At 46.0% G+C, this 12,500-nt stretch overlaps 1 protein-coding gene across 1 annotated transcript in view; it reads left to right on the top strand.

Annotated features, from left to right (window-relative positions):
• Positions 1–12,500, top strand: part of LOC143124739 (uncharacterized) — a 117,900-nt gene that overhangs the window by 78,411 nt on the left and 26,989 nt on the right. Inside the window, exons 24-30 of the mRNA XM_076286448.1 lie at positions 4,826–4,864; positions 5,045–5,080; positions 5,881–5,916; positions 6,601–6,645; positions 7,549–7,602; positions 8,262–8,315; positions 10,469–10,549. Of these exons, the coding sequence (XP_076142563.1) occupies positions 4,826–4,864; positions 5,045–5,080; positions 5,881–5,916; positions 6,601–6,645; positions 7,549–7,602; positions 8,262–8,315; positions 10,469–10,549 (345 nt within the window). The remainder of the gene's footprint in view (positions 1–4,825; positions 4,865–5,044; positions 5,081–5,880; positions 5,917–6,600; positions 6,646–7,548; positions 7,603–8,261; positions 8,316–10,468; positions 10,550–12,500) is intronic.

The following is a 12,500-nucleotide window of genomic DNA, read 5'->3' as shown; positions in this document are numbered from 1 at the left end:
CTTACACAGCACATCTAAAAGAGAGGGACAATCTCTTGTTCACAATATTGAAATTAGCACCCATTTAAGTAGATTTATATTTAGCAGACATTTATTAATTCAGCAGATGCTTTTATTCAAAGCTACAATGCAGAGGAGACCTTAGGTAGCAATTAAAACTACATAAATCAATAGTATTACCAGAGGATGAGAGTGCAGAGGATTTAAGAACTAATCAAAGTGTACTCAAAGGAGATGGTGGAAGAAGAAGAAGATGAGGAAAGCGGGGGAAGTGCATGAAAAGTACATGGAAAATATATGGAAAGTATATGGGAAGTACATGGGAAGTACATGGGAAGTACAATAAGTATAAGTATATACTCTTTTGATTTTTTTTTGGCGCTCGGGGAGCAGTGAGGGGTTAGGTGCCTTGCTCAAGGACACTTCAGCCGTGCCTACTGGTCGGGGTTCGAACCGGCAACCCTCCGGTTACAAGTCCGAAGCGCTAACCAGTAGGCCACGGCTGGCCCAAAACATGGGAAGTGCATGGGAAATACATGAGAAGTACCGGTACATGGGAAGTGCATGGGAAGTACATGGGAAGTGCATGGTAGTTGTGTAAGCCCATGTCAGAAGTGGGATTCAAACCCAGGCCCCCATTCAGAGACCAGAGCATTAATCGACTGAGTAATACTGTATGTTCTATTAAAGGTTGTATCAGCTATTTCAGGCCCAAAAAAAGGCCCAAACATAAATGATCACATTCATTTAATCGTTCCTAACGATCAGCTAGCTGCCTGCCCCATAAGCAGGCCGTCAAAAAACTGCGTCTCTGTAGGCAGCCTAGGCTTTGAGATCTGTACACAAAAACAATTGCTACCAACAAGGGTTGGCAACCCACTCAAAGGCAAAATAAAGTGTTTCAATCAATAACCGACGAGATGCGTGTTTAGGAGAGTTTTAATTGAGGGGGAGGGAGTAGCGAGCTAGCTCTCTGTTTTGTTTGAACATCAACAGAAGTGACGTATCCCCGCTATCGCTGATACAACCTTTAATATTAGCAGCCTTTCGCCATCCCAATGCAGATGTACAGGCAGAGTAACAGACACATGGCTGAAACACATGGCTTTTCCACAGAGGCATAGATAAGGTGCCTCAAACAGAGTAGAAGGAGTAGGAAGACAAGAGGCTCATTTGAGCAAACAGCACAAAATCCACAGTGTTTACAAACATGAGTCCAGAAAGCAGCTAGTGCCGCTCTAAGTCTTCAGCACGATTTTTCTTGCAGTAAATCGTGCCTCTCTGTTGTAATATCTCTCTTTGCTTCTTACATGCCTGACCTTGAAGTAGTTCCATTGAATAGAAATAGGCATGCCGTTGATACTGAGGAACCATTATAGACTATTCGATATTGGTCAAGCAGCTGTCACCTAGCTTCTTCATATTGATTGACAGGAGGTGTACTGTATATGTACAAAGCATTCAAGGTCATGTGAGATGTTTTCCAGTTATGAGTTTAACGTTCAAGGAAACTGGTACAAATGGGAAAATGTGCCCATGCTGTTTAAATATAATTATGTACAAGGTGACACACAAGTACATGCTGTTTGAATGTATCTATGTTAAAAAATAACTGTGATCTTGACAACAGCACCTTTCTGCAATTGAGTTAGCAACAGTTTAATGAGACTTAGTGTACAGAAATGAAATAACTCGACAGAATGCAATCACTTTCTCAGTTAAGACTCAATTAACAAGACACCTTTAGCAATTGGATTGGGAGAAGTGTTTCATAATGATGGCACGGCACTATCAGAGGCAATCTTTAGGTTCGCATGCAGCAGATCCAAACTTAGCATGTTATTAGTCCATCAAATCAATTGCATCCTGCTCCCAGCTCCAGAGCTTTAATCCAGAGATAATTAGAAATTTAATTTCATTGCCTGGATGATGGCTGATATCACTCCAGCAGTTGGTATGTACCAGGCAATTCATTTTTTAAGTTGTTTTATGAGTTTTTTTCAACCAGTTGGCAAAAATGTAACTTTTTTTATTTTATTCCTCTCCCAGCAGTACAAATATATCTGAGATTTTATCCCAGTTGTCAAGTCTCTCTCTCTCTCTCTCTCTCTCTCTCTCTCTCTCTCTCTCTCTCTCTCTCTCTCTCTCTCTCTCTTTCTAAGGTGCGAAAGAGGAAATAGCCTTTGATTTTGACACCACATCAAGGCTCTCTCTCTCTCTCTCTCTCTCTCTCTCTCCCACACCCATGATGGGTAGTGCAGCACAGCACAGCATGAGGGCCATTATTCTAGAAACCATCTTCTCACTCGCTACTCTCTCCGCTTCCCTGACTTTTGCGTGCGAGGTGAGAGCATGGTGGTGAGGCCAGCCCAGCACACTCTGCCCGTCACTAGCATTTGAAGACAGACAAGAGACCGGCAGCCTTTTAAGCTCATAAAAAGCCAACGGTGTGTGTGTGTGTGTGTGTGTGTGTTCCGGGCAGCGGTGTGTGCGGTCGTTTGTAGTGGGCACAGTAGGGGCTCCCCACAAAGTGGGCCACCTTTTACGTTACGTGCCACCTGCCATTCCCGACGTTGTGCCGCAGCGTGTTATCTCCGCATAATATGTCATTAGCGCGGGATTAGCATTAATCTCTGCTTGGGGGCAGGGGGTCTGGGGCAGGAAACGGGAAGAGGTCCTGTCCTATGTCTTCCTTCTGCTGGCCCAGCTGTGGCATCATGGGTAGTCCTGCCTTGATGGCTGCGGTGAGGCCCATGCAGAGTCTGCTGTAGCGATGGCACAGCGAGCATGGCATGGGGCACTGAACACTGAGTTAAAGCTCAACTGATCTGGCTCCCCAAGGGGGGCTGGAGGAGAACATGGAGGTCCACTAACCACCTCAAGGCACACACACAGGAGACCACACACACACACACACACACACACACACACACACACACACACACACATACACATACACATACACACACACACACATAGAACACACACACACACACACACACACACACATAGAACACATAGAACACACACACACACACACACACACACACATACACATAGAACACATAGAACACACACACATAGGCTATATGTATACAGTAAGAGAGAGAGAGAGAGAAACCAGATAAGGACGAGAGGCACACACACACACACACACACACACACATACACACACACACACACACAGAGAGTGAGAAGGAGAGAGGGACAGAGTGCACACACACACACACACACACACACACACACACACACACACACATACACACACACATACAGTACACCCTACCCGAGCCCATGCGCGTTGTGCCCGAGCCTGACCCGGCCCGGCACATTAACTGTAATTATGAGCCTGAGCCCGATTTAAGCCACTTACAACGTACAATTATGTCCCTGCAGCAAAAGTCAACACATTTTGACTATCATTATTTCTGCCATGGCAAGCCTGCTTCTTGTGTCTGTTCATCTTAAAGTTATTTTGCTGTCATAGGCGAACATTGTGACAAACCATACAAATACATACCTCCGACTTTCCTCCAAACTTGCTCAAAGTTATTTCTCCTGTTTTATTATCTTCAAGCTTCACGTTGCACTTAAGCTACACAATAGGCTGCAGCACAGCAGGCCCGGTGTGATGCGTGCAAGTGGAGGAGAAGCTGCGCATGACATGTGTTGCGCAGAAGACATTACAAAGGCTTTGTAGCCTAACTTGTATAACTTTGTACACATTTGTTACTTAGGCCTACTTTGCTATATAATATTTCTGACTATGGCATAGCTCCCCACCCAAGTAGGTTAATGGTTAAAAAAATAAATAAATAAAACACAAATGCTTGATCAAGGACCCGGCACGGCTCGGCCCAAGGATAATAGCTGGAAATATTAGCCCGACCCGGCCCGCCGGTCAAGTTTGGGCTCGGGCAGAGAATCTAAACTCTAGTACATATTCATACACACACACATAAGCTATATGCATACAGTAAGAGAGAGCTCCAGGCCATGTCCACGCTGTAAGGGTGTCATCCTTGTGTGAAGGTCTAGAGAGCTGCACTGTCTTGATTGCTCTCTGAGGGGATTGAGCTTTTTTGGTGCCTGAACAGGGCACCCATCATCATGTCTCTGATCCCATGCCTGCAAGAAAATTGCTGAAGTAAACAACACACACACACACACACACACACACACACCACACATAGATACACACACTAACAACCACTCACTACCAACTACACACATACAGTATGAGCAGTAGTAAGTTCCAGCAAAGTCAGTTTGCCCCACTGCATACACTGTGCACAGCATACCACAACACAGCACAACACAGCACAACACAACACAACACAACACAACACAACACAGCACAGCACAGCACAGCACAGCACAGCACAGCACAGCACAGCACAGCACAGCGCACACAACACAACACAACACAACACAATACAACACAACACAACACAACACAACACAGCACAACACAGCACAGCACAGCGCATACAACACAACACAACACAACACAGCACGACACAAGCCTACGGTGTTTAATACTCCCCACATTTATGGCGTAATGAATCTCAATTGTCGAGTGTGCCATCCTGGAACCCTCACATGGAATCAGTCTCATTGTCTGTCACTCGGTTGGCGCTTGGGTACCTGGCACAGATGCCAGTGCACCCGCCACCGCCATGCGGCTCTCCACAGTTGAAAGGAGGGACGTGTTGTTACCGTGACTCATCCTGGGAGGCCCGGTGCCCGCAGATGAGCTGGCGCACGCTGCCAGATGTAATGACGCGGTTTAATTTAGCCATCACGCTCTTGTTTCTCCCCACAGGTGATGACAGCTCACGGTCTGAGGCACCTCGCTGGACCTGTAAGTAGACAAGAGTTTCTCTCATTTCCTCTCTCTCTCTCTCACTCTCTCTCACTTCCTCTCACTTTCTCTTTCAATCTGTCTGTCTTATTCTCTCTTCACTGCTGGTAGAAGTGGGATATCTCTGGTCATCTCCTCTAATATCTCTCTTTGTCTCTCTCTCTCACGCTCCTGCTTTAGGGGGAAGAGGGCGAAAAGGGGCAGAAGGGAGATCAGGTAAGTGAAAGATGTCCCACTACCTCAGACGAGACCTTTACGTATTTTCTGACACTTCTCAGATTCACTGCCCCCCCTGTATGAAGGCACAAGTCCTTCTTTGAGTGTTTTGCTGTTACCCCTACCCATCTACTTGATGCAGAGTGAGTGAGTGTGTGTAGTGCATAATTGGAGAACGGTAATGGCCTCATCACACAGAGTTTGCCATACTGTATGTAATGTTTGCGGTAGCAGATGGAGGAGGTCACGGAAATGAGGACCGCTGATGATTCTCCCCGCAGGACGCTGCCATGGAGACGATCCTCAACCCCCTACCCCATCCTAGTCTCACGCTGCGACGAGGCTCTCACAGACCAGCCGCAAAGACAGGCTTTAGACAGAGAGAGACCGTGAAAAAAAGAGCTCAAATTGAAAGCCTCATCCATCAGTCATGTTGATTTCCCAGAGAGTCAGATATTTTCCGCGTTGCATATTGCCATCCACTAGCCGCCCCTTGGGTCTCTGTAAAGAGTCATGATTCCAGGCAGTGTACACGGAGCATACGCACCGTGACAAGCTGTTGCTAGGACACAAGATGTGTGTGGTTCATATGAGTTTGAAATCTCTACAGTTAGAGTGTGAATGAACACTGCAAGGGTGTATTAAATGAGTTATCAGCCAGAAGGTTTCAATGATTGTGTTACAATGTTGCTCATTATAGTGCTAGTTTTATGTATGTTGCTATGGTGTGCCTGTGTCATGGATACAAACATAGTCATAAAAACTATCTAATAGTTTCTTTTTTTAAATCTTCACTACAGGGAGAAAGAGGAATCCAAGGACCCCAAGGCTTGAAGGTAAATACTATCTGAACGTAGCATTCCTGAAGTATTACTTCAAAATAGAGTTGGCATGGCAGTCAGATACAATATCTCAAATTTTCATATATCTCAAACTGGAAATTTGGTTCATGATATAAATTCTTCCCCAGCCAACCCCATACTCACACACATACAAAACAACAGTACATTGATTGCATGCTGTCTTTGTAGAAGAAAGCTTGTTGGAAGCAGGTAGTCAGGGTGCTTCGGGCAGCAACATGTTAAGATCCACTGGGAATAGAGGTGGTGGAAGTAGTGGAGTTATTTTAACTCACTCAGAGTTATCCTTTGATTGGAGTTCTAGGAGTGTCAGGAGTCTGTGCAATTTTTTTTCCTTTCTCCTTCACCTGCCTTGAAGCCTAACAGCAATTGATTTTCACCGGCTCTCACTCGATAATAAATGTTGTGGTGTAATTGTGTTGAAAAACAAATCTGAAGTTGAATGATTGTGCCTCTCTCTCTCTCTCTCTCTCCCTCTGCCTCTCTCTCTCTCTCTCTCTCTCCCTCTGCCTCTCTCTCATGCTCTCCCCGTCTTCTTCTTCTCTTTCTTCTTCTACTTCCTTTTCCTTTCTTCTTCTCCTTTATCTTCCTTTTCTTCATCTTCTCCTTTTCCTTCTTCTTCTTCTTCCTTCCATCTTTGCGCACCATGCGCTAACACAGGGCTCCATGGGATTGCCAGGTCCACAGGGCCTCCTGGGTCCAGAGGTACGTGTCCACACATCATCTCCCATTAACACAGCCAGGCCTCAGTGATGCGATTTCTTATGCAAACAGCAAAAGCTTTCAAGCTGCCATCTTCTTCGCTGCCGTTAATATTTTTTCCACCTCTGAGGGAAGTTGTCCATTTCCACCTTCTATTTGCAGAAATTGTATGTCTCGCTCGCTATATAACAGCAGGGTGAAACCTACATGGTGTCCATTAAGCATTTAAGAGGCTCTCCCTGAGCTGATGGAGGTGGTGTCATTTAAAAGGCGAACTCCTGTAGGCTCCACAGAGCCATGTTTTGTTCCTTTTGCTAACAGAGGCCATGGCACCAAATGTAGCCCAGCACTGTCGTCAAAATAGTGCCATTACTGAAGCTAAAGAAAATGGCACAATTCACTTAAAAGCCGGTTCCATGTCAAGGACAAGGACACACACACACACACACACACACACACACACACACACACACACACACACACACACACACATACACACACACCAAACCACACCACACACCACACATAGACAAGTCTCTCTCTTTATCACTCCCTCTCTCTCCCTCTCTCTTTCTCTTTCCTTCTCTCTCAAACACACAGACACACACACAAACACACACACACACACACACACATACACACACACACACTTCTACTATGAAAAAAACAATCACTGTGCTTAAGCATACTTTTTCAAACTACTTTCCCAAGACCAGCAGATGAGAATATGTGCCACAGTAGAAGGTCTCATGCTTCCCCAGCTGAAGAGTTGAGCAGAGGGCTTAAGTGCTAATGATTACCATAGCTCTGGTGCCATGTCCATGTTGTGTGAACAAGGCCTTGTGCTGTAGCACAGCTGCAGAGATAACGTCTCTTCTTCTTCCTTTTCTTTTCTTTTGGTTGTAGGGCAAGGAGGGTCCAGCAGGCACTGTCGGACTCCCTGGTGTTCCCGGAGAAGTGGTAAGGAGACATTGTTCCAGCCAAGTGGCTCTCTTTCTCTCCGCCTCTCCCAAATCCGATCTGAAGCGTCGCCATCCTCTCTCCCTGCTTCCCCCTCAGCGCCAAATTGAAAGGAGAGAAATAAATAAAGAATGCAATGCCAAAAGGAACAGGAAGAAAGGAAGTGTGTGAGAGAGGGAGAGGCAGGGAGCGGGAAAAGAGACTCTCTGACTGAGAGAGACAGAGAGAGAGAAAGAGAAAGAGAGAGAGAGAAAGAGAGAGAGAGAGTGTGTATGAGAAAGTGTGTATGAGAAAGTGAGGATGGGGGGGTAGGAGGAGGAAGAAAAAAAAGAGAAAAGGGACGAATTGTTACGCAGACGATCAGTAATCAAATTTGAGAATTAATTAGTAGATAGAGGCAGATCTGAGTGCTTTATGTGTGAGGAACGTAGGCTGAGCCCAATCTGTTCCCAGCACCTGCTTGCCGTAATGAGCATCTGTCTTTATTCAAAAGCAGGGGAGGGCGGCAGGAGAAAAAAGGCATTTCATAAATCCTGCGCTAAAGGAAATGATGTGGGAACAGCGTGGCTCCCCCGAGCAGTGAGGACGAGTGCGGGAGAGAGGAGCGAGTGCCCGCATGATAGATGTGCTTCTGTTTAACTCGCACCGTTTTTTCACAGGGCTCACCGGGGGAACCGGGAGAACGGGGGAAAGAAGGCCCCAAAGGAGAAAAGGTAGTCTAAAATGATGCCCGACCAAAACCACAAAACACAATAAAGAACACCTTGCTTTAGATGCATGCAAAGTTCAGCTATCTAGATTGGAAAACACTGTCAGTTTTTCTTGCTTAGGCACTAATGATTAGTTGGTTAAGTTTAAGACACTTTATGCCCAGGCTTGTTGACTGTTTGTGTTTACACATTTGCCCTGCATACATTTTTAAAGTATCTCAGTAACAGATATGCGGTGCATAAACACCATTAATAGAAGTGTGATTCATGAACGCCATAACATCCAGAAATGTGTTGAGCATAACTGATTTTGTCAGTCAGCATCCAAAGCTAATTGAAACACATGCAATCTTTCACATGGCCCCTAATTTAAATTAGACTATAAAAGTATAAATATTTGCTATAGTTATCTGTCACCAACAGTTGGCTCCCTAAGGTGCATTACAACCATATGGAAGACTTGAAATGAATACCTATGAACTGAAGGACTGGAACTCCAAGTAACTGTCGTTTCTCATTACATTCCATCAGAGATGGGCAACAGACCTTCAGAATGTTTGAAAGCCTAAGTGCGTTATTATTGGATGTTGGTTGCCCGGGGCGTTTTTGCTGCTCTTGAATCCCTTCCACTATCAGTGCACTAGCTCTTGTGTCATGCTTCAGCGCGAGAATCATGACTTGAAATTGAAAAATCAACAAGGACACCGTACTGAATCAAATGGACAGCAAAAGCTAATATCCTGGCAGAGGGTGTGTGTGTATGATTGCAATAGTGCTGCACACTGCTGTAAAATTACTGGTTGTGCTGTCAGTTCTTACTTTGTTATCATAACCATAGCGAGTCCCATCTTATTTTCATTACTTGTGCTAAACCCACCGCCACACTTAAATGACCCGAATACACTTTTCCATCTCGAACAACCCGCTCACACTAGGTGTTGGTAAAGTGACACCCAGGTATATCTGTTTTGTTTATTGCTTTTGTGAATGCTATTCTCAGCTAATTTGCATAGTGGAAGGAGCAGAAACATACACTGTGTCACTGAACAAGCCCCGGGCAAACTCCCTGTCACCCTTAATACAATTAAAGCACCCTCATCAGCATGCAGAGAGGAGCCTCGTGCTAGTGTTGTTCTAATCAGAAAGCAAAGCGACCAGACTGCTCTTAATGCATAAAAAGATTTTGCTCCAGACTAATTAAATCTCTTTTTTATAACCAACTAAATAGCTCTGTACACATCTGGAATAAATTTTTTTTTACTATATATTTTGTTGTTGCTGAATTTGATGTAGAATGGTGCTCCATAGAGTTTTACTATAGTGAAACACCATCAGAAACGATCCTATCCCCTATTGAGGTTAGCTCTGTAGCTAATGTGAGATCTCTTAAAATTCAGTTTCAAATTCAGGCAGTGGAGCTGGATTTCCTCCTGAGCCTATTCTGACAGGATTTTGAAATGGTTTTGTACCAACGTGCCACCACATGACTTAAAAGGTTTGGGGAAACTGAGGCCTGTTTTTCACATGCTAAGATGCTTTAACTTCCTGCCATCATTTGCTGTGTTCATAGACATATCTGCGGGCGGCTTCTCCCTATTTATTCATGTCATTTGTGTGACTGCGGCAGCTAAAGTTAGGATTTGATAGAGCGTCAGTCTGGAAGGCAGTAGCCCCCCTGTGCTTGTCAGATGAGGCCCAAATGACCAGACCGAAACAGATGGCAAAAGCACTGCGGGCAGCTTCAGCCTTGCACACACACCCCACACCCCCCCACAGCCACTCTCTCTCTCTCTCACACACACACACACACATACACACACACACACACACACACACACACACACACACACACACACACACACACACACACACACATCCCCTGCCGCTGTGTGAAATGATTCTGGGTGAGTGGCAGCTGCCCCCTGTTTTTACCCCTGCTCAACCCCTTGACCTGCCCCCCCCCCTCCCCCAAACACACACACACACACACACTCATACACACTCACACACACACATACCCCTCCACCCCTCCCTGAACCATGTCGCTGCATGCCCATCGCCTGCCGAGATGACAAGGCCAATCTGTCACCGCGGCAACCTCGCGGCGACCGGGCCGGCCCCTCTCTGACTCACATCTGTTGCCATGTGACCCGTAGGGCGACGGCGGAGGAATCATCGGACCGCCGGGTCCTCCCGGACCCAAAGGTGAAGCCGGGGAGGACGGATCTGGAGGTCCGGTAAGTTAAATCAAGACGAAAAGAACAGCTCGGACAAATGTTTTGACTGTCCACTCCACAGCCTTTTTGTCATGATATTTGCTGTCAGAGGGAAGCAGTTGAGGCAGGCTCAGCGTTACTCATTCAGGGACGGAAGCACAACATGTTTGACATCACACACACTGAGAGATGGCATCTTGTGTGTGATATCGGTTTGTGGGAGAGATTGAGGCTCCACTCACTATTTGAGTATGATTGACAGGACAGCAGGACAGTATGAGAGAGGCTTTTCTTATGCTGGACCATCAACCACTTCCTCAGCAAGGTTAGGTTGATCTACACTCTTAAATAGAATGTGTTAAAGGAATTATGCGGAGTAAAATGCACTTTAGATCAATTTATGGATGATTGGGAGTACATACGTTGAGTTGACACCAAAATCATGTCATTCGGATGTGTTTTGAGAAAGTTCGATTTTACAGTTTTTAGTCAAAACTCGTTAGCCTGGAAGTGACCAGGGCATGGCATTTTGCCGCTACAAAACGCTATTTTTATACCTCTTCTACAGTTCCAAACAACATTACACTTACATGGTAGTGAGTAGAGGGTCCCTAAAGCCAAACTGAAGTATCCCGAGGTCTTTATGTGGTCGGATAGAGAGTCCAGAATGAATTTCATCAAGCCAGTACCTGAGATGAACACACAACTATTAATATGGAAGCTTGCATGGAGTCACATATGGTAGAAGTGTTACCAGTATTTTAGCTCTATATAGTCATTGTGTGTTTTTTTAAGGTCATTCTCAGCAGTACCATTCCTGCTGTCAGTATAGTCTGCTGGTTTCTGTGGTCATATATTTCCCACGGTATTGGCACTGACATACTGATACGCCAGACTCAGAGACAGAGGAGAGTGGACACTGATAGGCAGGTGGAAAGGGGAGGAGTGTGGAATGTGCACAGGCTGCCAGCCACTGTGTGTGTGTCTGTGTGACTGTCTGTGTGTGTGTGTGCGAGTGTGTGAGACTGTGTGTATGTGTGTGTGTGTGTGTGTGTGTGTGTGTGTGTGTGTGTGTGTGTGTGTGTGTGTAACTCTGTCTGTGTGTGTGTGTGTGTGTGTGTGTGGTTAGCTGGTTCGATCAGGTGACAGTTCTCATCCCCAGCAGCAGCCAGCAGGGCCTGACATCATGGACATGAAATGCTATTACCTCCTCCACCAATCACCACCAATCAGCACCAGCCCCTCTGCAACACACACACACACACACACACACACACACACATACCCATAGCAGGAGCACCGACAGCAGGAGCAGTAGCCGCAGCAGCAGGAGAATCCCCAAGCAGGAGCCCCACGCTGCACAGGCTATCTGTCCCCATGTGTCAGGGCCCCAGCGGTCAGTCTTCACACACATTATGGACAGGAGGTCCACTGGTTGTGCTGCTGCTGCTGCTGTTGCCCAGGCCTCCACTGCTGGCTCTCAGACGCTGCGGTCAGGCTGATTTGCTCGCGCTGGATAATAGCCCGGCTGCTGGAGTGGTGTCGAGACGTCGCTGTTAATTGCACTACGACCCGAGGCAATTATGTTTGTTTGTACAGGAAAGAGATAAACTGCATATTAACTGTGACAGTAGGCCAAACTCATGAAGTCGGCACAAATGTGCTCATTTGAGCGGTGCTATCAGGAAGAGGTTGTGTGTGTGTGTGTGCGTGGGCATGTGTCGCACGCCCCCGAGCTCTCATGATAGAATTCTGAGTTCCACTGGCTCTGACACACTGCAGCACACACACACACCTCACTAACACTCAACTCTTTAATTCTCACGGGAGACAGAGAGAGAGAGATGGAGGGAGAGAGAGAGAGATGGAGGGAGGGCGATGAAAATGAAGGGATATTATCAAGTGTTATAGATTTAATACTTTCTCAGATACTAGAGGCATTGATGGAGTGATAGCAAGATAACAAGAGGTC

The sequence above is a fragment of the Alosa pseudoharengus genome, unplaced genomic scaffold (genome assembly GCF_046254945.1).
Source record: "Alosa pseudoharengus isolate Yale_2024_CS ecotype anadromous, Long Island Sound unplaced genomic scaffold, YU_APseudo_1.1 YU_APseudo_1.1_scf_15, whole genome shotgun sequence".
In the NCBI taxonomy this organism is placed as follows: domain Eukaryota; kingdom Metazoa; phylum Chordata; class Actinopteri; order Clupeiformes; family Clupeidae; genus Alosa; species Alosa pseudoharengus.
Note: the sequence above shows the minus strand (reverse complement) of the source record. Positions and strands in the feature narration are given on the sequence as shown.